The following is a 26,301-nucleotide window of genomic DNA, read 5'->3' on the forward strand; positions in this document are numbered from 1 at the left end:
TGCTCCACAGCCGTTACCGCTTTACAATCGCAGTCTCTGCAGAGTGCCAGTAGCGCCCGTGCAAATGCCCCTACCGATTCTCCCGGTTGCTGCCTGCGGGATCCCAAGAGGTGTCGGGCGTAAATTGTGTTCACTGGGCGCGTATATTGCCCTTTTAGTAGCTCGAGGGCCGCCACGTACGTATTAGAGTCCCGGATTAGCATATATACTTGATGGCTCACCTGGGCGGTCAAAATTTTCAGTTTGTGATCCTCCTCTGTAACCTGTGAGATTGCGAGGAAGGATTCAAAGCAGCTCAGCCAGTGTTCAAACTTGGCTGATGCACCCACCTCTTGAGGGTCGAGGTCCAGGCGTGGTGGTCTGAGGGCTCTCAGCAATGTCTGCTGTATCCGTTGCTGTTGTTGCTCCTCAGGTGTCGCCATTTAACTTTTAGCTAATAAAATTGATACGCTTATCAATTACTTCATAAAAGGTGATGAGTCGAAGAAGAGATGACGAGTCGAAAGAAGAGATGAATAAGGCTTTTATTAGCTAAGAAGAGACCATGCTTCTTCGTGAGTGACTGAACAAGTCTGAACGAAACCCACACAGTGGTGGGTGGAGTCAGCTGAGGCATGCCTCCATACACAGCGCCACCCAGAGGTGGCAATATACAATACAGTGGTTTACCACACTGCGCTCCTCTAATTCTGCCCTCTTAAGCATCCCTGATTTTAATTGTTCAACCATTAGCGGCCACGCCTTCAGCTGCCTAGGCCTTAAGCTCTGGAATTTCCTGCCTAAACCTCACCGCCTCTCTACCTCTTTTTCCTCCTTTAAGTCGCTCCTTAAAACCTACCACTTTGACCATTTTGGTCATTTGCCCTTATTTCTCCTTATTTGTCTTGGTCTCAAACGTTGTTTTATAACATTCCTGTGAAACGCCTTGGGGCGTTTTACTATGTTAAACATGCTATATAAATACAAGTTGTTGCTGAGTCTGATTCTAAGGCTATTTTATTTTCTGATCTATTGCACAAAATTTCATTTCACTGTCTCCCCAATGCCCTAGTGGGTAAAAGCACCACCAAAAATAGCATTAAGCCATATAGTCCCAAAGGGTACAGGGGAGATTCTTGGTTTGTATTGAGTTAGCTAATCTGCTGGGGAAGCAGCATGGTCCTTCTTCCGATTGTGATCGAGCAAACCCTATTGGAAAGTGCCCATGTGTGGACATCTGGTAAGGATAGAACTGGACAGTTATGTTGTCCAGTTATGGTTGAACAGCCTCATTGTCTCGGCTCAAACATGAAGAAGGGTCAATTGGAGGAGATACTGGAGGGCTGCTGGCACCTCGAGTATCGTGCTCGCTCCAAGAGGCACTGCCTTTAGGAAAGAAACAGAGAAAAATGGAAATTAAAAGAAATATGATTTTACAAAGTTCCACTCTACGGCTGCGATTTCGCCTACCGAGGCGGCCTCAGCGCAGTCAAGGTAGGTGGCGGGTTGAGGCCCTGCTCCCGGTTCCATCCCGCTCTGTGAGAAGAATTTTCCATTGATTGGGGTTGTTAAGCCCGTCCTGCGAGGTTCCCGACCAATTAAAAGGAAGCGGGTCTGATGACATCATTTTATGACGTGTCATCAGCTGGTTTCCTTAAAGGGACCATGTCCACATTCATTTTGACAGTTGTGCTGTCAGTGTTCTGCAGCATTGAGGTGCTGCAAACACTGACAAGCACTGCACAAAGGTGCATGGCTACACCCAGGCTCTCCCATGACTCCCTCCATATGAGTCAGAGCACGCAGGGAGGTTCTCTTTCCTTCTAATGGGTGGAAGAAACCTCCCCAGGACGCCAACGTAGCCTGGTTGCACATTGCACAGGAGGACACAAGCAGGGATATCATCAGGAGGACCAGGCTGCAGTGGCACAAACCTTTCAATGATCTCAGTAGATCACGAAACGTTACTGCAAAACCACACTCAACCTCATCCTGCTGTGCCACTCATCACATCCCCATCACTCTGCCTTCCCTACCCTACTCCTGCACATCCTTACACCAACTTACCTTGCACCTCCACCCATCCCTCTCTCTCTATCTACATCATCACATCCCCATCTCACTAGCCACCCCACACACTCACCTCATCCTTGTCCAATCATACCAACTAACAACACACAAGGATAGGCACTTGGGTGTTTTTGCCAATGTTCATGTAAGGTTTCTGTTGATGTGTTGTCAAACATTGAAATCTTTATTTTCCACACTTTGGCTTCTTGGACAGATTTGTGTGCACCTTTGGAAGTGCCTTAGTGAGTTGCAGTGAATGGTGAGACATAACATTACCCCCCACAATGGTGATGAGTGTGAAAGGAATGGATTGGGCATTGCAGGGATGCTTTATGGTGCTGTTGTGGGGTAGTGCCAACCTGGCGCATTATGTGGCAGCCAGGGTGTACAGTGTCAAGTGAAGTAAATCTGGCCATGGTGAGGCCATCCCTGGCCTCCCGGGCAGCAATGTGGTCGGGTGCTGATGCCCTGTGTCCTGTGCAGCATCAGGTGATTGCAGAGCAGGTTGGTGTTGTTGTTGGTAATGCTGGTGTGCCTGGTGATGTTGGTGTTGGGGCAGATCGTGGTGGGATTCTGAGGACCAAGGTGAGATTTTTTCAAGGGTACTGATGCTGCTGGAATAGATGGCAGCTGAAGTTGAAATGACAGAAGCGATTTGTCAATGGTGAGAGAGGTTGCTCCAAGGAGGTGACAGTGGATAGAGAGTTTACTCCAAACACTTCCAAACTGCATAAAGCTGAAAAGTGTATTCCAAATCCTGAAGGCTCCAGCTTCTCAGATTGGAAAGTGAACAGCTGTGAAATGGCAGCTTTTATACCACTTTTGCAGCTGTCAACTATTCAGAGGAATGGAGTCATTGACAGCCCAACCTACTTACCTGACGTGATCCCCGAGGGCCGGGAACCTCGTAAAAAAGCTGGTAAAATGGTAAGTACATGGTAAAATGGTGTTTAAGTACCTTTTAACAAGCTCTTCAGTATCTGAATTGGCTCACCCGCCACTTTGTGTCGGGTCTGTAAAGCGTGAACAGACCCGACACTTGGGAAACTGACATGGAGGCCGGTTGACAGCGCGATCCCGACCCGTTGTCAATCTTTTCGATTTTGACAGCGGACCCACCTCCGAAGCCGCCCTCTGAGTGCCGGCAAAATTCCGGCCTAAATGTGTATGTAAACCCAATCTTAGCAACCTAACATATGTATGTCAAAACTACAAAGTTTATTTCTTGAAACATTCATCATTACTTGAAGTTTTAAGATTTCTATTCAAATGACACCAAATTTCCCCATTTGCAGTTTAAAGACCAACTTAGTCAAGTGGAAAACTTATTAATAACATTCTTACTGTGAAATTGTGATTAATATGGCAGTCTTAGGTTCTGAACAATTATAATTTTCTAATCTGATTTCAATTGCATGCATCACTCCAGCTCAGAAGAGAAAATATAGTGAGCGGCTACTGCACATTTGCAGATAGACATATCTTCTAATCAATTTGTCAGACCTAAATTAAATGAAAAATACAAAAAGTCGATGAATTGAACCTGAAAGTAAAAAGCTTTTGGAATGTATTTAAAAGTATTTTTAAAGGCTAGAAATGGTACAAGTAGTTTTTTTCGATATAAATTGATGCAGGATAGTTCTTGGTGCTTTCTCTGTCCAGAATCTTCTAATGCCCACCCGACCACAAACAAAAAAACAAATCAACAAATCAGCAAGCTAAAGCACACCATCTCCGAGACCACATGAGGATTAAAAAGCTTACTAAGTGAGGACAGGTAGGGTTTGCCTACTGTGGAGTAAAGAAGCTTACGAAGCAAAGCAAATCTCATCTTATGTCGCATTAACTGGGTTTGCCTTTAGAAAAACTGAAAGAGTACATGTGCATAAGACATGGAGATCTGGTTCTGAACACAAAAGAGTGTCACTTTACACTCAACAGAGTGGCTGATATCAATGAAATCTCAGTAGTTATCTGCGGCCGACCCAAATTTGTAATGGGGACCTCTGGCCTCCCGCCATGGTGGTGGAGGGAGGTGGGCGCGGTTGGGAGTAGTGATGGAGAGTTAAAGGTGAGGTGATTGATAGCAGAGCAATGGGGAGGAGAGATTAAAGGGGTTGAGTGGATAGTTTGAAGGGGAAGAGGTAGGGGGTAGTGATGGGAGTAAGGGATTGGTAGGAAAAGGATGAAATAGTGGGAAGGTGAAGGGTTAAAGGACATAATGGGAGTGCGGGGGGGATGGAAGCACAAATAACTGTAGAAAGTGATGGGAAGGGAGCCACTGAGGGCCACATTTGCCCCACAACCCCACTTTCAAATGCAGCCTGTAGCGGTCAGTGGCTCCTTTTCATGTCATGCCTAACCATCAAGAGGAAGACAGAGAGAGTGAAGCAAAAAAAGTTAAAGGGGGAAGCAGAAGAGCAGAGAATGAGAGAGACACAAGCAGAAGAGGAGAGCCAGAGATATACATCAATGCAAAGACATCTGTTACAGGTAAGAGAGTGGCCATATTCTCCAATTTGCTGTATGCAACTCCATGACAGTTTGACAAGTTGTCCAACAGGGACAGAAATTGGGTTTATACCCGAAGCAGGTGGCAGGTCAGCAGAGCAATCGCTCAGAATGCCGTTCTGTGCCGGTGCAAGGCCCGTGCTAAATTTGCACCGGGCCTCACCTGCATTTAACCGCCGAGCTTCGAGTGCCAAGCGAGTATCCGGAAGTAGCGCGCCATCAACTTACTCCTTCATATTGTTTGGCTTATTATCACTCCAGCAAGTTTCTCCGAATTATCAGCTTTCACTGTTTAAATGAAATTCTATAATTTATAAATCAACTCAAATATGGAGCGTTGAACTGAAGTGTACTTTTTTGAACACTTCTGTTTATAAGAGAGATATATTGTTGGACAATTCAATCTTTAAGTTACTATCAGTGTGAGCCTTCTCAGAATTCTTGAGCAGTCAGTGTCAGTAAAGTGGAATTTTTTCATTTCCCAACCAAGAAGAGTGATAAGGGAGAAATGACAACAAAATGGCATAAATAGGCAGTTTTCTGTTCAGAGAAGTGCAAAACAATGAACCACTTTGCAATGAAATCACTGGGGGCGGGGGGGGTGGAATAATAACCTCTCGCTGTGTCTGCTGCTGCAGTTTTGTACATGTTTTGTTTACACTGTCTTCCATTCAAAGGCTGCTGTAAACACTAACATCTGACGTGTTAAGGGGAGCAGCCATTGTTATTCCGCTGGGATTCTGGGGAGGATAGCAATTAGTGTAATGACTTAGAACAGCTTAGACTGATACCATATATTTTAATTGAGGTGGAGGCAAGATTGTGACTTTTTTCACAAAAAAATGGTTTAATATTCAACTACCAAATTTAGTAATAAAATGCCAAATGAAATTGCAGCTGATCTTTGACTGTGACATAGCGGCAACTATATATTGTGCACATTTACTGAGGACTATTTCTGGATTTACATCCAGCGGAATACTCGTGTTCGGTGGGTGTGGGTGGCTTCCCTCATTGCATCGGCAACCTGTTTTACATTTCAAGTCAATGGAAATGAAAATCAGGAGAGATGTAAAATGGGCTGCGGTTCACTATGGCCCATTTTATGCTATTGCACAAAGTTATGAGTTGTGGGAGCTCATAAAACTCTCTCACCATATCGGACTAACCACCCGATCAGCTGGTATAAGATGGTTACGACCATGGAAGGATTGGTCACGTTGCAGCTTGTCAGTTGTTAATCAACCTGCAAAATCTTTCCATTACTCCAAGGGAAGAGTGAAGGTACTCCAAGGGAAGGTACTGGTGGGTAGGCACAATGGTAAAAGAAGCAGTTGCTGTAACTGCAAATAGGCTCAGTATAACCATTTTGTGATATGAAGTCCAGTGTTCTGAAGTTAGTATGTTCTTTGTTTTGTGTTTCAGAGGATGTTTGGAGGTCAGTTTGCAAGGGGAGGCAGAGTTCCTTCCATGTCTCCTTACTTGAACCACTGCCTCCTTAAGCAGATCTTTTTTGAGACATCAGCAAGGGGGTTGGTGTGGTCCATGGTCTTGTGAAGGGTATCTTCTGGTTGGTCTTGTTCTTTTAATTTGCCTTATCCTGCATGCTACTGCTCCTATTCTGCCTCAATTATAAGTACATATTTATATGGGAATGGCCGTAGTGAATTCCTGGTAAAGGCTCTATGAAGGAATAGTGGGAAGCAAAAGGTTCCCCTGGTGTAACTCAAGTTTATCTGACTTCAGGAGAGATTGGGTCGATTGGGCTTATACTCGCTGGAGTTTAGAAGAATGAGAGGGGATCTCATTGAAACTTATAAAATTCTGACAGGACTGGACAGACTAGATGCAGGAAGGATGTTCCCGATGGTCAGGGAGTCCAGAACCAGGGGTCACAGTCTAAGGATAAGGGGTAAGCCATTTAGGACCGAAATGAGGAGGAATTTCTTCACCCAGAGAGTGGTGAACCTGTGGAATTCTCTACCACAGAAGGCAGTAGAGGCCAATTCATTAAATATATTCAAGAAGGAGTTGGATATATTTCTTAAGGCTAAAGGGATCAAGGGGTATGGGGAGAAAGCAGGGACAGGGTACTGAATTTGGATGATCAGCCATGATCGCATTGAATGGCAGAGCAGGCTCGAGGGGCCTACTCCTGCTCCTATCTTCTATGTTTCTATGACTTGCATGGATTTTGATGGAATGAAAATTAGGCAGGAACTATAAAGCGGGGGGTTGGGGGGACAGTGTAATTTGCTCTGCTAGATTACCAGGTGAAGGTGAAACATTTTATACGGATGCAAAAGTCTAAACAATTACACTTTTAGAGTTTACTTTGATAGATAAGAACACAGGCTGTCCTGCTGACTCCCAGCTTGGCCTATCCAACAACTGGCATATTTTGCAAACAGCTATCAACTGACATTGACTTGGGCTTTGTATTTGAGAGACCAATAGTCTCATACTAAAGCTACTGTGCCAACCTTATTCTGCATGAATAGTTAACAAAGACCCATTTCAATTAAGTGATAAAATGCAAATTCAATTGGTCAAACATGTGAAATCAGAAAGATTTTATTCAATCTATTATCACAACAAGCTCTGAAGGAGGCCTGAATATATAATGATGAGCTTTCAATGTTCCTTCTGAATCATTTTATCTCCTTCACAGTGCCTTATCAATAGTCAATAGACTGATAAACTCAGCCACTGTCAGTGTCAAACACAATTAATAGAATTTGCTACTATTTCAAATTAATCCTATATTTTTGCAATATGCAAAGATTTAGAAGAAATCAAGATACAAGCCATGCCATTTACTATGCTTTTCTACAAAATAAAGCAAAATAACACTGCGCCCTTTTTTGTGCTAAAGATACCCAAGTATAATGAACATTTCAATAAGAAAGGACTCAAATGGAAATTAAAGCAGAAAATGCTGCAAATAGCAGGGCCTTCAATATCCAAGAAGCTAAATGTTTTGGCTCCTTCAGAATTGAAATCTGGAAGATAAGTGAGCCTCGTAATAGGAGCTCGCTAATATTTCAATTTCCAGCTGAATCATTAACTTTTTTTCCCCAGATGCTGATGAATCTGCTTTGTACTTTGAACAGCTAGTGTTTTTAATTAAGATTTCCAATCTTTTTCTATTTATTTGTTTTTGTAGGATTCAAGTGGAGTTTTGGCAATATTAAGTTTTTCTCTTAACTGGTTACTAAGAAGAGATCAAGTCTGGTGGCATTGGCTATGCCTAGATTGGTTCAAATCTGCGGTTGCTCGATTTTAAATCAATTCATCATAGTTTATATGTATATACTGCATGCCTCAGTTCCAATTTAATTCCACTACAGTCAGTTTTCTTGAGAATGTTTAATTTGACTCAAATTGATTCTACCAGTAACCTCTAGTGAGACACAATAACGTCATAGTCATAAACCCTTCACAAAGCAGACTCCAACTGGGTTTGCTTGCTGAAAATTGAACTCTTCATTCTCCACTATTTCAAGTTACAAGAAAGATAAAATAGAACGTATTAGCCTATGAGTCCTGCTAAATTATTTAAACATGTCTAAAAGCACATTACCATATAAAATATAAAAAAATACAAATCTACTTCTTCACATTTTCCTTCATGACAATAAAGCTAATTTAAGGTGGTATGGTCTTAAACAGTCATCTTGTCATCTTGTTCAGTCACATGTTGAAACATTTGAAAATGAAGTTTATGTTGTCATTTAAGGTCACATTAAACACAGTGGTCAGCCTTCTGCATTAGCCTGTGAACATTGTGCCGTCTTAACAATTGGTTCAGGCAGACTGCAGTGCTGGTGAAAACATTCTATTAATGAGTTAGATGAAACCAATGCGGTCATAATTATTAATACTGGCACTTGTCGGAGAATGTTCAACTCTAAACCAGTAAGCTCAAGTTCGAGCTCCAGCCTTTACTGAATGATCTTGTATAGTTGAAAGACTTTGCAGTTAGCAGAAAACTCCACTTTAGAATTACATACAATATACAGCACAGAAACAGGCCATTTGCCGCAACCAGTCTATGCCAGCGTTTATGCTCCACTCGAGCTTCCTTCTCTTTCCTCATCTAACTCTTATCAGCATAACCTTCAATTCCCTTCTCCTTCATATGCTTATCTAGCTTCCCTTTAAATGCAGCTATAGTATTTGCCTCAACTACTCCCTGTGGTAGCAAATTCCACATTCTCACCATTCTCTGAGTAAAGAAGTTTCTTCTGATTTCCCTATTGGATTTCTTGGTGACTATCTTATATTGATGGCCAGTAGTTTTGCTCTTCCCCACAAGTGGAAACACTTTCTTTGTGTCTACTCTATCAAAACACTTTCTAATTTTAAAGACCTCTATTAGGTCACCCCTCAGCCTTCTCTTTCCAAGAGAGAAGAAACCCAGCCTGTTCATCCTTTCCTGATAGGTAAACCCTCGCATTTCTGGCATCATCCTTGTGAATCTTTTTTGCACCCTCTCCAGTGTCTCTATATCCTTTTTATAATATAGCGACCAGAAATACACACGGTACTCCAAGTGTTGTCCAGCTAAGGTTCGATACAGGTCTTATTTATGGTCTTATTAACCTGTGTATTTGTATTCCCAGATCCCTTTGCTCATCTACACCATTTAGATTCTTATTTTTGAAATAATACGTTACCTCCTTATTTTTCTCACCAAAATACCTCACACTTATCTATGTTGAAATTCATTTGCCAATTATATGCCCATTTTGCAAGTTTATTAACATCTTCTTGTAATTTGTTGCAGTCCTCCTCAGTATTAGCTATACCCAACCCCCCACCCCTGTCTCACCCCCGCCCCTGCCAATTTGGTGTCGGCCAAAGTCTAAATCATTAATATAACATGTGAACAACAGTGATCCCAGCACTGATCGTTGTGGGACCCCACTTCCCACCTTCTGACACTTTGAATAGCTATCCTTTACCTCTACTCTCTGCGTTCTATCTTGCATCCAGCTAGCTATCTATTCTGCTACTTGTTTCCTGGCTCCGCATACTCTGACCTTAATTAGTGATCTATTATGTAGAAGGCCTTTTGGAAATCTAGGTATATTTCATCTACTGCATTACCCTTGTCTACTCTCTCTGTTACCGCTTCAAAGAATTCAATGAGGTTGGTCAAGCAAGACGTTCCCTTTTGAAATTCATGCTGGCTATTCGTTGTTATATTTTTTTTGGTTTCTAGATGTTTTTGTATTTGCTCCTTTAGTAGGGATTCCATTATTTTTCCTACCACCTATTTTAAGCTGACTGGTCTATAGTTCCCTGGACATATTCTATCTCCCTTCTTAAATATAGGAAGGAAAAACTTGCTATGCTCCACAAACATGCTCTTTGTCAGTGATCAAGGAAAAGAGGTATGCCCCTGATTGATTTAACTTCCTGGCTAAAGGAGAAAGTGCGACAGTGGAAAACAATATTGGAAGTCAACAGTAGTGAAACTAAAATTAAAAAAAGACTTCCCCAATATCTCAGTTGATAAATGCACTGCTAAGTCTGGAACTAGCCATATAGACCATAAAACCACAGAAGTTTATAGCACAGAAGACGGTCAATTGATTTTGTAGCCTGGATTTTACAATAGGAATAATGATGAGGCTAGCAGTGCTCACCGTTATTATGGAGTAAATCGGACAGCAACTTCTGGTGTCCGTACATACGCAGTTAAATCAGGAAGTTAATCAGGAAGTTGCTGTCCGATTTGCCCTGCTCCTCCACAGGATCCGCTATACCAGTATCTCACCAATAGACTTGGCACTGAAATCCATGTAAGGGCGTGAGGTTGCTGTACTTACCCACTAAACACGCCAGAAAAGCTGTGCATTCAAGTGTAAGTGAATTTTTAACACCGCGATAAGTCTTAATTACTGCCAAACAACCTCTCTGGCACTGAAAATTTAATTTTACAAGTGTGAAGCCTCATTCTTTCAGAATTTAATTACTGTAGGAGATTTTTAAAAATTAAAAATTATCATTTTTAAAAAACTTTTTCTTTGTCTCTTTTATCTCTCTTAATCCCATTTTTCTTTCCCTCTCTTTATTTCGCTTTCTGTACATTATTTTACAATTAATTAAATATTCTAATTTAGATGTCCTGGTTTATTCTCTGCATGGCTCAGTAAAGATTCTTCAATCTGATTGGTTGAAGAGCCACCTTGTTGCTTGTCCTACTCGCACACACCATAGATCCCCTGTAGTGGGCGTTGCACTGGATCAGATGCCAGATGACAGCAAGTTGACGCTCAAAAGCCCACGAAAAGTCTGTGGGCAGCTGTAAGCTTAGTGAACAGCAATCAGCTTTCCTTCGCTGCTCACCACAAAATCCGGGTCATTGTATCTGCTCTTTGCTAGAGCAATCCAAAACTGTCCTGCTCTTTCCCCATTTTCATGTATCTTCCTCTGCTTCAAATATTTATCCATGTTTCCCTTAAAAGATGCAATAGTCTCTCTGTTGACCACCTTCCTGTGCCAAAGGATTCCATGCTCCAACACCCACTATGTTCATACATTTCTCCTAATCACTCTCCTCACTTTCTTAGTAATAATTTTAAACTGATGACCACACATCACTGACTTCCCAGTCAGAAGAAATAGTCTTTCCCTATTCACTCTATCAAAATCAATAATAATTTTAACAGCTCTATTAAGTCTCCTCTTCACATTCCCTGCTCCAGTGGAAATAGTCCAAGTATCTTAGTTCTCTCCTACTAATTATTGTTTCTCATCCCTGGCAGCATGCTGGTGAATTCATGCTCTCTATGCCTTTAAAGCCCTTTCTATAATGGGGTGCCCAAAGCTGCACATGTGGTCTAACTCTGGCCTAACCAATGTTTGTACAAATTCATCATCACTTCTTTACTCTTGTACTCTATGCCCTATTTATAAAGCCCAAAGTTCCATTGGCCTTTTTAATGACGACCTGCAGTTGCACATTTAGGGATTTGTGTATTTGAACTGGTAGGTCCCTCTGTTCATTCACAATCTTAAGTGCATTTACATTAAATATACACTACCATTCATTTCTTGCTTTTCTCCAAAATTACTTTACACTTATCAACATTACATTAGCTACCTGTCTATTCCACTAACCTATGTCTATCTGAAGTCTTTTACAGTTCTTCTTGCTATGTGCCAAATCTTCTACTTTTGTGTCAGCAGAAAATTTTGAGATTGTGTTCCCAATAACCAGTCCAGATCATCTATATATACCAAGAACAAAAGCAGCCCAACACTGACCACTGGGGTACATCATTTCCAACCCTTCTCCCAATACTTATTTACATGTTCATTGTTTATCAACCAACTTTCTATCTATAATTCCACTGAGACACCTCATCGAATGCCTTCTGAAAATTCCATGTTTGTACCCCAGCATATGCTGAATTAGCTGATCTCTACTAGGGCAATGGTAGGTTCATTGCAATTGCATCTTGGATAGGAATGGGGGAAAAAGTCAGCAAGAGTTCCCACTCCTGATTGTTACCAGTGACTGTTTCTGGAAAGTGAACATTGGTGAGCACAAGGCTTTTCCCGCGGCGCATTCGACAATCAAATAGTTCACTGCACTCACTGGCTGGTCTCACATTATGGCCACGATGCCAGAGGGAGGCTTTAGGACTGTACCTCACCATGAATTAATGATGCTGGGCACTAGTGATGCTTTCGACCTCTATTATTTCAACACTGGAGCTAGTTTACAAGTTTATGATTTGGATTAAATTAAAACAGAACAAATGAAGATCAACTTTTCCACAGCGCTGTTGATCTTTTGGATTTTAGCTTTTCGTGACTTTTAAGGCAAACTAAAACTTGTAATACTATTTTGTATTTGGTATTCTTCACTAGCAACTGCATTGTTAACTTATTAGCATTTCTTTTTACTTATTTGTATGTGAAATATTAAAAAAAATTAAATTCAACAAACTATACATTATTATTTGATCAAACTATGGAAGACAGATTCATAGTATTGGAAAGATTACAGTAAGATTAAGTGTCAGTCTTGGTTCAGTAGTAGCATTCTTGCCTCCGAGTCAGAAGGTCATGAGCTCAAGGCCCATTCCAGAGGCTTAAACACAAAAGCCTAGAATTTGCAGTCAGCGGCGAAATCGACAGCGATCGCTGCTAACTGCGAAGAAAGCTGCTCATGAAGATCTTGTGATCTCTGTGGCGAAAACTTTAGCTTTCTCGATGTTAATTTGATTGTAACGCTGTCTATAGGGGATCTCCAGTGTCCAGCAGCAGTGATGTCATCAAGCTGGCTAAGCAGCCAATCACATTGAAGAATTCTCACACATAGCAACCAAGGAAATAAAAAGCAGCTTTTATCATTCACTTTTTAAACATTTTTACAGAGAGCGAAATAAAGATATCATAAACAAACTTTAAACAAAAATTTTAAAATATATATTTTTTATTATTTTAAAAATCTAGTTATTTTTATCATAATGGAGAAATTTGACATTCCACAAATATAAAATTAGATTTTCAGGGCCAGAACGGTTGTTCAGCAGTAGTTATTACTCAGAACACCGTTAAAACCCCAGTTACACCTCAATGAACAAGGCTTAACTTTTTATGGGGTTTTTAACAGTGATATTAAAGTGGAAAAGAGGAAGTTTTTGTCAATTCAAGTGATTTCACCGATTGCTGGCTATAGGGAGTTCCACAGCGCAACCTGTGGCGGAGCAGGGAATGACTAACTGACTGCAACTTCAGGACTTCCGTGTTTAACTGCGCATGTGCGAAATCCTGAAGTTACAGTCAGTTTCAGAGGGGTAATGACAGCAAACGCTAACAGCTTCGCCGTCATTACCACCGCAAAATCTGGGTGACACTCCAGTGCAGTATTGAGGGAATGTTGAACTATCAGAGGTACCGTTTTTGTAGACGAAACATTAAACTGAGGCCCCATCTGCCTGCTCAGGTAAACAATCCCATGCCACAATTTGAATAAGAGCAGGGATGTTCTCCTGGTGTCCTGGTCAACATTTATCTCTCAATCAGCATCACCAGAAACAGACGATCAGATCATTTACCTCACCGATGTTTATGGGACCTTGCTGTGTGCAAATTGACTTCTGCGTATGCCTACATTACAACAGTGATTACACTTCAAAAGTACTTCATTGACTGTGTTGCACTTTTGGATGTCCTGCCAAAGCCATTATATAAATGGATGGAAGTTCTTTATTTCTTCATTAAAGCAACTGTAGCATTTTCCATTGTCTTGAAATCAAACTGTTTTCTTGGCACTTTAAAAGGAAGGAGAAAGTGCTACAGGAAATGTTAGTTATCTATTAACAGTAATATTGAAAGCAGTGGTGTGCTTCATGCTGCAATGGGAGCACATTGAAACATTACATTTCACGCCAAGCCTTAAAGTGGCACTATTTTCATTTTTAAAAGTTCTTTGGTAATTTTTTTGTTGTTTGTTTAAAATCCACACCATAACATAAATCATGCTTAAGTTCATATAATACATCACTTGTACACGATACCATTGTTATAAAAATGATGCAAAGCTAGGTGGCAGTGTCAGTTGCGAAGAGGATGTGAAGAGGCTTCAAGGGGACCTCGACAGGCTCAGTGAGTGTGCGAGAACATGGCAGATGGAATATAGTGTGGATAAATGTGAAGTTATCCACTTTGGTATAAAAAATAGAAAGGCAGAGTATTTCCTAAATGGTGGAAGATTGGGGAAAGCAGATGCTCAAAGGGACCTGGGTGTTATGAATCTTATGATCCATGAAGAAAGACTCATGAACTAACACTGGACGGCTAGTTGGTGGCACCGTCCAAGGAGTATAAATACTCAGGCGTGGGCCCAGCTTGCCCAGGACATTTTGTAAACAGGAACTAGTGAAAGATAACTAGACCTCCATGTTTTGAAACAAGTTGATTGAAGCCTTGCTTTATACTCGAACCAAGTGCGTAGTGAGTTTTATTACGTCACTGGATGTCCTTGTACATGAGTCACTGAAAGTGAATGTGCAGGTGCAGCAAGTCATTAGGAAGGCAAATGGTATGCTGGCCTTCATTACAAGAGGATTTGAGTACAGGAGTAAAGAAGTCTTACTCCAATTATATAGGGCTTTGGTGAGACCACACCTGGAGTACTGTGTACAATTCTGGTTTCCTTACCTAAGGAAGGATATACTTGCCATCGAGGGAGTGCAACAAAGGTTCACGAGATTGATTCCTGTGATGGTAGGACTGTCGTATGAGAAAAGATTGAGTAAACTAGGCCTGTATTCTCTTGAATTCAGAAGAATGAGAGGCGATCTCATTGAAGCATACAAAATTAATACAGGGCTTGATAGGATGGATGCTGGGAGAATGTTTCCCTTAGCTGGGGAGTCTAGAACCAGGGGCTACAGCCTCAAGATAAAGGGTAGGCCATTCAAGACTGAGATGAAAAGAAATTTCTTCACACAGAGGGTGGTGAATCTTTGGAATTCTCTACCCCAGAGGGCTGTGGAGGCTCAGTCATTGGGTATATTCAAAACAGAAGTCGATAGGTTTCTGACTAGTAAGGGCATCAAGGGATATGGCGATAGGGCCGGTGAATGGAGCTGAGGTAGAAGATCAGCCATGATCTTACTGAATGACAAATGTAGGAAGTCACACAACACCAGGTTATAGTCCAACAGCTTTATTTGAAATCACAAGCTTTCGGAGCATTGCTCCTTCGTCAGGTGAAGTGAAGAGAAGCATACAGGCACAGCATATATAGTCAGAGAAAACTGCCAGATGATTACAGGTAATCTTTCAAACTGCCCTTTATCACACCTCGGCAGAGAGATAATCACAGCAATCAAAGGTGTGAATGGTGTCCAAACAGGTCAGTCAGGAAAACATTACATCAAAGAACAATGAGGTGGGGTCACAAGGGGCACTCATGAGGACGGCCTCAACCGGGATCTTGGGTTCATGTCATGCTACATGTAACCCCACCTGACGTAGAGTCATCCAGACTCGATTCGTCGTTGGCTTGTTCTCTCTGCACAGATGCGGCCGGACCTGCTGTGATTTCCAGCAAAGTTTTTTGGTTTTTTTCTGTTTTTCATACAGACCCCAGCATCTGCAACATTTGACCCCTTGTGACCCCACCTCATTGTTCTTTGATGTAATGTTTTCCTGACTGACCTGTTTGGACACCATTCACACCTTTGATTGCTGTGATTATCTCTCTGCCGAGGTGTGATAAAGAGCAGTTAGAAAAATTACCTGTAATCATCTGGCAGTTTTCTCTGACTATATATGCTGTGCCTGTATGCTTCTCTTCACTTCACCTGACGAAGGAGCAGCGCTCCGAAAGCTTGTGATTTCAAATAAAGCTGTTGGACTATAACCTGGTGTTGTGTGACTTCCTACATTTGTCCACCCCAGTCCAACACCGGCATCTCCACATCATTACTGAATGACGGAGCAGGCTCGAAGGGCCGAATGGCCTACTCCTGCTCCTATTTCTTATGTTCTTACTACAGCTCTTCTCCTCACGCCAGTGCATTTTTCATTCCGACAGCACTTCTTTAATCAGTTATTTATCTCTTATTCTAGCAAAGAGCTTAACTACCACAGTAATTGCTTCATTGCTGATTCAGGTATTTTAGTTTCAGTTAATGTTTAATAAGGTAACATTTTATTGGTGTATTGGTTTGACAATACAAGTTTTACTTACCACAACCATTGGTTCTCCAATAATTTCAGCAGATATTACAAGCAAAGGCCTTTTTGGAGAGAGAAGGTTTTCATGGCCTTAAACTAAGTGGTTTGTACTTTACCTTTCAAGATATTCACTAACCTCAAAGAAAGCAAGGCACAATTTCAGGAAATTCAACAAAGACTTGATGTTCCCTTTTTAAAACCAATTTAGATGAATCTGAATCTGGTTATGTAAGGTAGTGTGCTGCCATGTCTCGCTGACTTTCAATGCACAGACCATTTTACCCTCCATTCTGCACATTATTTTAATTAACGTGGCAATGTGATGAAAAAGCTTAAGGAAAGAAAAATACCTTCTGTAATATGTAGGATCCCAGGGTTCTCAGTCACCTGGCTCCATGAGTCTTTGACTACAGATTTGTAGACCACCCTGTCATTCAGATTCTGTTGTGGTCGGAAGTTGTTCCTCAAGTACTCTACTGATTTGACGTGATCTTGCTGTTCAGTAGTAAATATAGAATAAAAGGCATCCAGCTGTACAGAGCAATCAAATGGGAAGAAATTAATGCTCGTCAGAGAATAAATCATTCATAATGGAGTAGATAGGATGTAAAATGCCAGGAAATCATGATGCCAAAACTGATAGGTAGTAGAGGAAGCAGAGCTACCCACAGAATCAATGCCAGCGATCTTATCTAGCCCTCATTCCTATGCTGCCATGCTATGAGAAAACACTAAACTTGAAGTTCCAACAGTAGCTGTGGCCAAGCCCATCATTAAAAGGAGAGCTTTGTTCTACTGAACTGAACAGTTCTAATTTAAAAATCAGAGGAGAAATGTTTAATTTCACATAATATGTACACAGGCTCTTATCTAAAAATGATCTTTGAGAAACATGCACTGACTTATAGGGTGCAGTACATCGGCCTTTTTTGTTAAAATGATTTCTCTATTACTGAGGGAGCAATATGCAATGCATATTATATCAGGTTTCAGAGTGTATCAAAGAATGCTATCATGTGGGACTAATGCATTTTAACTACCCTTAAGCAAAGGTATAATATTACAATTGCAAAACTACCACTGCCATCTTCTTCAAAGCACTCCAGATAACTTTGAGATGTGCCAACTGTATTGGTGAAACATAAGGGGACTTTTAAAAACAATGAATTGTAGCTTCACTTCTTTCAGACATAGTCTAGACAAAACACTAAACAGAGTATGTGCTTAAATAACCAGCTGTTAGAAGTTCTGTTCATAACTGGAATCATAATCCAATCTGACACTGGTCCAATTAAATATTATACAAGTAGATTACCCATGACATTGCCCACGATCAGTTAATGAATACAAGTTGTTTTCATATACAAGATGACAAGAGAATTGGGAGAGAGACTTCAGAAACTTCTTCAGAAGCTTTAGCTATCTAGTGGCTAAAGCTTGCAACTACATCATGCCAGTTGAAACAGCAAAAACTGAATGGGAAATGTTAACATAGCAATTTACAGGAATAAATGTCAAGACAAAAAATTGTAACCTCAATGTTTGTGGACAGGAAGTACACATCTTAGGCAAGATTTTTAATATTTATACTGGTTGATCTTCCATGATCTTGTACACAGGAAGTGAAGACCAAGGTTGTTGTTGTTTTCATATCTTCGCACTATTCCTTTGGAGAAAAGTGTGAAGCAGTGGAAGGATTCGCAGGCTGACAGGCCATAACCATCTTTATACCAGCTGATAGGGTGGTTAGTTCTATATGGTGGAAGGGTTTTAAAGGCACCCACAACCCATTCGATGGGGGTGATTGGGGGTTGGGTGGCAGGAGCGCTCCACTGGATGCGAGTGTCCCGCTGGATGTCAACCCAGAATTCGCTGTGACTGTCTGGAACGGGGTTCCCACTCTGCACCTTCTGACTCAGAAGCAGAAACGCTACAACCAAGTCCAAGGCTCCTTCCCAGTCCTCAGGTGAAGCAGAGTAAGAGGGCAGACATAATTCCATTATTATTTTAAAGTCAGACATTCTATCCTTATTTTTATATAATTTGATTTTACTTTAATATTTATAGTCAAGTAGTGAAACTTACAGCAACTTGGGAAGCAGAGAAATAGAGTTGGTTGGAGTATTTCAGTTTCTCTAATATAGTCTGAGGAGCTGGGAGATCCAAAACTGAGGTGGTGCAGTGCCATCACTGGTGGGAGGGTGTAATTACAGTGTGACATGTCTACATAGATCATTCCCATTATAAATGTGAACATTAAAATTTATCACGGGAAAAAGTTGAGTCAAAAGCATTCCAAAAATGTGACAACAGAAAGTGCATGCAGCCATAAGATTTAAAAAAAATTAGTTGTAAGTAATGATGAAATATATTTTGGGGAAAAGAAAATGTTTAGTTCATAATTTCAAAATGTGGTTACAAAATTATTACAACTCCAGTGATGGTTAAATGCGTCAAAACAAACAATGCGTCTATGCATTTATCCAAAGCACCTGATGAGTAACTAACCTGAAGTAATGACAATGCTGTGCTTATATGCGTATATAAATGTGTTGAAGTGACACACGGTGGGATTTAACAGGTAAACATTAACAGATCACAAAGGAACTGTAATGAAAACTGTAACTGAAAGCAACTGATGCAAAATGATTAATCATAATAAAGACTGATAATCAGTGCAAATGTCTGCATTATGTACAAACATCTGACTGCACACGAATATGAATAATCCCATGTATTGGAGTTATCCTGGATTTAGTACGAATGCAATTAAACTATATTGCACGTTTTGTCACTATGAGAAAAATAATTTAAAAAAACTATAAGGCCTGTTGTCACCAATATCACTGCCCTCTTTAAAAGCAACAAAAATTATCACTCCTAAAACCAAATTAGGCAAACAAACATCTATAGTTACTGGCAATGACATAAAAGATAGTTTAACCTTTAGGAAGTGATGTTCCAGATAGTCCTTTCTACTCATCAATAATAATTTGCCCTTGTGACAGAGCTGATTGCTAAATTTCACTTTGAAAATATCTGCATGACTCAACATGACAGTAATAATTAGTTACTATAAAACCAGCCCGTTCTTCACATTCCAGGCATCTAGATACATTGTGCATTGTGCTGTGAAAGCTATTTAGGATTGGAATATACTCTTACATAAACGTTATTGCAGTTGGCAATGGAAAACAAAAACATTTTGACGACAATAACTATTATCATGTGCCAAAGAACATATGTCTGCTTCCATCTTATATCTCAATGCATCAGTGCAGAATGTTTTGTTATAGATGTTGAACACTGCTGACAATTTTAAATGCCCAGAGTCATTGTATTGTAAATGTGCATGGCAACATCTGGCAAAAAATGTACAAGATATATGTTTATGAAAGCAGTTTGTTTTATTGTAATTCTTTAATATGATTAAATCAGCTAGCTGACCTTCTCAAGGGCAAAACTATGCTGCAGATAAGCTTAAGTGCTCAATGTAAACGGGCAGACATGCATCAGCCTTTTTAAATCGCTGCAAATTTGTTCAATCACACATCTCTGTTTGCATGACAACAGCTATTCAGCAGTGAGATCTGTTCCAAAAGAGTCATTGGTGTTTGTGTAAAAGTAACACCTTCTTTAATTAAAATGAATGGTGCTTTAGAAATCTGCAGCCAAGGTTAAAGGGCAGGTTCATGCATTTCCATGTTACCAGTGATTACGCACCTGCTCAAGGGAGATGGAGATAGGCCTGCTGAAGACTATCCATTCTATAGATTCACTGCACGGTGGTGTTGTCAGGGAGCCAGAATATCTGTAATAGCTCCCAAGTGAGGCTGGCAGTAAACCTCCCAGTACAAAGGGATCCAGAAAAGTTTCTTTTTCTGTAGGAAAGAATGAGTACTAATGAAGAGAGTAAATAGTTGTAAATTGTTATATTATAACATGTGCAACGCAGACGTGTTAAATATTGGGAAGACTGAAGCCATTGTTTTTGGTCCCCGCCACAAACTCCGTTCCCCAGCCACTGACATCATCCCTCTCCCTAACATCTGTCTGAGGCTGAACCACACTGTTCGCAACCTTGGTGTCATATTTGACCCTGAAATGAGCTTCTAACCACATATTCCCAGCATAACAAAGACTGCCTCACCCCTTCCTATCTCTGTAATCTCCTTCAGCCCCACAACCACCCCCCCCCCCGAGATATCTGCGCTCCTCCAATTCTGCCCTCTTGAGCATCCCTGATTATAATTGCTCAACCATTGGTGGCCGTGCCTTCTGTTGTCTAGGCCCTAAGCTCTGGAATTCCCTGCCTAAACCTCTCCGCTTCTCTACCCCTCTTTCCTCCTTTAAGACGCTCCTTAAAACCTACCTCTTTGACCAAGCTTTTGGTCACCTGCCCCAATTTCTCCGTATGTGGCTCGGTGCAACACCTTGGGACGTTTTACTATGTTAAAGGCGCTATTTAAATAAAAGTTGTTGTTGTTGTATTTTTGTTTTGCAGTGAAAATTGAAGTTATATTGTCACCCCTTTATCTTGAGGATGTCATTGGTGCAATTCTACATCACATCTATTCAAGTTCAGAGCCAACGTTTGAAGGGAAGGGGGAGAGTGTTCTTGGATGACTGTTATTATACTACTGCTGTGAATGACATTTTAGAGCAATGTCTTATTTATATGGTTTGTAAACGAGTTATTCAATTTCTAATGTGCTCCAATTTACAATTGACAGGTTATACAACACAGACTGCCCCTGAAGCAGAATTTCCTGAATCTGTGATCAGTGAGGTCTGCAAAATCTGATTTATTTGTCTCTAGAAAGCAGTACAAATCGGCTCTCATACACTTGCTCATGGCTGGCTCTGCAACAGGATTAGCACTGGCCTACAGGCAGGTTATGTTACTATCTTCTTGGTTAAGGCAATGGACTGAGGTGCAGTAAGATCTTAAAGAGAGATGGCATAAAGAGACAACAACAACAACTTGCATTTATGCAGCATCTTTAACGTAGTAAGGCGCTGCACAGGGGTGTAATCCGACAAAAATTGACACCGAGTCAAAGGAGGAGACATCTGGACCGGTTTTAAGCAGCGTCCTGAAGGAGGAGAGTCAGACAGGCAAAGAGGTTTGGGGATGGAAATTCCAGAGCTTCGGGCCTAGACCCTAGGCTGAAGGTACTGCCGCCAATGCTGTGGCGAAGGGAAGTAGGGGCTGCACAAGAGTTGGAGGAACGCAGAGATCTCGGAGGGTTGTAGGGCTGGAGGAGGTTACTGAGATAGGGTGGGGCGAAGCCATGGCAAAAAATGTCAAACGAGTTGTTGGAAAGCAACAGGATAACAGGTTGTCTCACTCTCAGATTTTCCTTTCTTCCAACTTCCAAACTTAAATCAGAATGATAAAGCAGAATGAGTAAACATTACCTCAGGTTTAAAGTACTACCTCTCAAGTCTCAGTTATTTGAAGTTAGACTAACAAATTTCTTGTAAAATGTAATCCATATGTTTAAATGGGTTTTTGATCTGTATTAATCCTTCTGATCCCACCCACGCCATTTTCCTGATATTAAGAGTTCCCTGTAAATAAATCAGGAAGCCACATCCTCAGTGGAACATTCTTCAATCTGCTTCCTCAGACAACTTTACACAATAGGATTTTTGTATTCTGCAAGAATTTTCCACCTGCCAGTGGAGTACCCGTAACTGAAACCACAGCCTTTCCTGCCGCATGGTATAAAGGCTTCAAAGTCACAGATCTAACAAAAATATTGTACAAGAACAAAATGATGGGAGTTGGGAAGCATCCCCAAAGCCAACGTTTTTTCTATCAGGTAACATGGCATGAATGATTCAAACTTATGTAGCAAATTTCAGCTTGACTAAAGGCCTGATTTTAACACGGAGCGGGAATCGGGCGAGCAGGGAGTAAAGCGAGTGCCAAACGCCCCTTACCTCGCCAGCATGAGGCTGGGGCGATTTTAACTCCCAGGCTTAATTTGCATGTCCCTGGCAAATTGTCCACACAAAACCGGTGGGAAGTGACAATTGGCCAACAGACAGGGGCAGAATCTCGGGCAGCAGGAGGCCGCTGGCTGAGTCCGAAGGAACGGTCTCTGGCATCAGGTAAATTGTGGGGAGGGGTTTTGGGAGCTCTTGTGATCGGAAAGTTGGGTAGTCCGGGACAGTGGGTGGGGGTGCGGAATTTTCCTTTTGGGGCCCAGAGAAGCATTCCTGTTGCTCCTGGCCTCACACTAAAGTAAAAAAAAAGTTTAAAAACTTAGCTGTTTGGGTCTCTTCTGGCCCCGATCCTCTTCCCACTTTCTTCACTTCGTGATAAAGCCACAATTGCTTCCCCGCTCAAGCCAGCAGTTAAAATTGCAGTCAGGGCCAAATGATGTCATTGGATCCCGATCTGCATATTTAAGAAGGACCCCACTGGCTTCAGGCAGGTATCCTTCCCACCTGCTCAGAAGAACAAAGCGAGAATTTGATAGGCAAGTCTCCCGGGTCATTTTAACTGCCTGCGCACCCAGTTTCTGTCGAGTGGCTAGGGTTAGGGTCACCCTTAAGGTTCCATTTTAAATTTATATTTTCCTTCCGATTATTATTCAATGGGAAGGATAGGTACATTGGAGACTGGAAATGTTTTCTTTATGTGCACTTAGCAGTGTTTCACTGCCACATGCATTGTAAAGCACCCGCTATTCAGCCTTAAGGATGTGCATTCGCCGCAACCTTATAAGCACATCCTATTGCACAAGTGTGGTAATAGCTTTATGCCCTCTCTGCATGAAACTGGCATTTTAGTGCCAATTTCTTCAATCCCGGCAATGGCGGGTGGCCAGTTGGCTCCCCAGTATTAAAATCTGCCCCAAAGTTTTGGTTTGACTATCTGCAAAGACAAATTCAGAGGATAAATAAAAATGAATATTCTTCCTGACTTGATCCATCTTCACTCTTCTTTGCTCGCAAGCTCCCTCCAACAGCTTAAAAGATGAAGTGGTCTATGTAACAGACATTTTGTTCGTCAGGAATGGTATATCACAATCCAAAATTATTATTCTCTTTCTATTAAGAGGGGATGTTCTCCTGTTGCAGAGTGCTGCAGATCACAGCTAAGAATTGCCATAAAGAACCCAATTTGGTTCATCTATCAGTGAAAGGTAGAATTTAAGCTTAATTTGCAGTTGGAGCTTGGGGACAAGGAAGAGCAAAAGGATGTGTTACAAAGGTTTGAAGTCCACTGATACAGGTAAGAGATTATCCTTTCCGAAAGGCAAAAACCTATCCAAACTCGAACTGAATTCCCACTTTCTGGAAAGCTAAGCTAAATGCTATCCAAGTAGCTAAGATAATTTAAATCTATCTTAGCTATAGACATACATGTATGGATGGACTGGGATAGTGAAACAACCAGTCCCTAAAATAATTAAAAATCTATTCCACAGTGGACTAGAATAGTAAAAAATTTATGTATCCAGTCTTCAATATGAAAAAATCAATAGTACTGCATGCTAATCCCCATGCTGACCTAACATAACTAATTATATATACTTCAGCTGACAAGGTAAACACCATCATCAACCATTCTTCAATGTGTATTGTGTTTTCAGCTTACAAAGCAGTTTTTTGTCTTGAAATGCAATAAAGACATGAATTAAAAGAGAAAATTTATCTTTCCAAAATAAAACAAGAAAGCTATTATCTTGTTTTAATCTGTTGAAGTAGTAATTGTATTGCATCTTTTATTTATGTACAGTGACCCTGTGCTCCTTAAAGTAGAAGCGGCAACTCCTAAAAGAGGTTTAATATTACAATTCAGGACAAATAGAATTGTTCAGATACCAACTTCATCCACAGCAATGTATGCAACTTTATTGGTTTTTAATAATTAAATTCTTACTGTACATGAAGATTAAGTTCAAAGTAATTCAAATCAAAGAGATAAATTATGTATTTTCCAATTGCACATGCAAAGTTTCTAGTTTCAGTTCCATCGCAGACTATTAATACTGATTTACTGGAAGAATAAATCTATTAAAATAATAATTGTTTGTACAGTGCACAATAGGTTCTCTTACATGATGCCATGGATGCATTGAGTCAGCACGCAGTAGCAGGCTGTCCAATCACTGGAGGCATCAGAGTTGAGCTAAATCCTATACATGTGCATGTGCACATGCACACACGTACAGACACACACACTCTCTCTCTAGCGGGGATCTCGGCACAGTGATCAGGAGCAGGAACAGGAGGCAATTCTTCCCCTCACTAGCGTTTTCTAATTCCACTCTTACAGGTCAACAAAATGAACAACAATCCCTAACCTTTTGTTAACCATATCATTTGTATGACTTCAATAATATAATACCAAATTGCAACTGAGTGTTCATTTTGAATACATCATATCAGACATTTGAAAAAAATGCATATGTAAATTGTGGAGAGGTGAAAAGTCACCCAAACATGACAAATGCTTTAGGGGATCATCAAAGTGATGTGTGAAAGCTGCAAAGATGATGGAACAAACTACCAGTGGTAACAAACAAAAACAAAGTGTGTGTAGAAGATACATGATACCAATCAATGATAAAGCACCTACTTGGGCATCTCAACAATCCTTAGAGACTAACGCGACAGAAGTTATCTGTAAAGACATAACATCTGGTGAATATTGTCTTGAAAATTCTTTTCAAACAGTAACTATGTCAAATACACAAAACAGAAGGTTTTGAACTGTATGCACAGGCAGCTGGAGCTGAGGGAGATTGTGAATACATTTTGACACATGATTTTCCATCTGTCCAAAATCTCATTGTGCCAAAATCTTGATGGCACATTTTTTGTATGCGCCTGACACAGACGAACTTGTTTAGATTTTTCAGTTATCATAAAGATTTTCTGAAGTACAAATTGTGGAGAAAGGACTCTGACATACTAAAAAAATTAAACACTGAATCAATACTCTATGAACAATTCAAAATCACCAAAAATATAAACACTAAATACGACTAGAACAGACAGGAGGCGTTATAAGGCAATAATGTAATCAAACACTTAAGATGCAAGTGTAACTCAAGTGGTTTATGGATGTTCTACTGGCTAACATTTATCCCTCAATCAACACCTCCAAAGACAGATTAACTGGTAATTTATGTAATTTCTGTGGGACCTTTCTGTGCTCATATTGGCTGCCACGTCTGCCGACAAAACAACTTTGACTCCACTTCAGAAGCATTTCATTGGCTCTGAAGCACTTTGGGATGTGTTGAGGACTTGAAAAGTGCTATATAAATGCAAGTTCTTTTTCCAATACTCTCAAAGGTATACCACAACCATAAACTTCAGCCTACCTTTTTTGATAATATAACAGAGCTTCTCATAACATGGCCATTGGGGACCATGTAAATTACATTACAGCAGGGCGATGTTATATTGTTTCTCCCTCAATAAGGAAACCATAAATAATTTCTGCTGGATCAGAGTTCATAGTATCCTAAACTGCTTCAACATTGTTTCCCTGCTGTGTTGGTGCCAGGGGCTCCTGACACACAGCCAGTGACAGCTCTAAAGTAAACCTGCTAGATTTGCTAAAGCTGGGAATCTGTGTGTTGAGGGCAAATGGCACTAACGTGACAAAAAACCCAATATAGAAGCAGCTTTAGACTGTGGCTCTAAAATGCAGGAGTTACAATATGCACAGTTTCTTTATTTATCACTGGGAGTTGTGAATTGCCAAAGTCTTACTTGTGTTCAGAACTGTCCCTAACCCTTTGGCATAAAATTAACGCGTTATGTAATTCACTTCAGTACAAGGCGATTAAACACAGCCCTGTAGTTGTACAACACTTTACAGAAATAAACATTAAAGGATTGAATTTCTGTGGGAGTTCTTTCAACTGTCCGCAGCAATTGGCAGAAAAGCCGCAGAAACCCCGGAGTAAGAACGTTGCTCCTCCTAGGTTTCTACGGAACTTCTGCCGAAGTTATAGCAAATGTTTGGGACAACCCCCATGGAAATTCAACCCCTGC

The 26,301-nt window shown here is 40.8% G+C and overlaps 1 protein-coding gene across 1 annotated transcript in view; it reads right to left on the reverse strand.

The window, feature by feature from the left end:
• LOC147111056 (receptor-type tyrosine-protein phosphatase gamma-like) overlaps nucleotides 1-26,301 on the reverse strand; it is a gene marked incomplete at its 5' end in the record, with an annotated part of 521,022 nt that overhangs the window by 284,819 nt on the left and 209,902 nt on the right. The window contains 2 exons of the mRNA XM_085999999.1: nucleotides 16,623-16,803; nucleotides 19,996-20,153. Coding sequence (XP_085856125.1) covers nucleotides 16,623-16,803; nucleotides 19,996-20,153 — 339 coding nt within the window. The remainder of the gene's footprint in view (nucleotides 1-16,622; nucleotides 16,804-19,995; nucleotides 20,154-26,301) is intronic.

Source organism: Somniosus microcephalus, chromosome 11, assembly GCF_052327205.1.
Source record: "Somniosus microcephalus isolate GS21.2 chromosome 11, FLI_Smic_1.0, whole genome shotgun sequence".
NCBI classification, from domain to species: domain Eukaryota; kingdom Metazoa; phylum Chordata; class Chondrichthyes; order Squaliformes; family Somniosidae; genus Somniosus; species Somniosus microcephalus.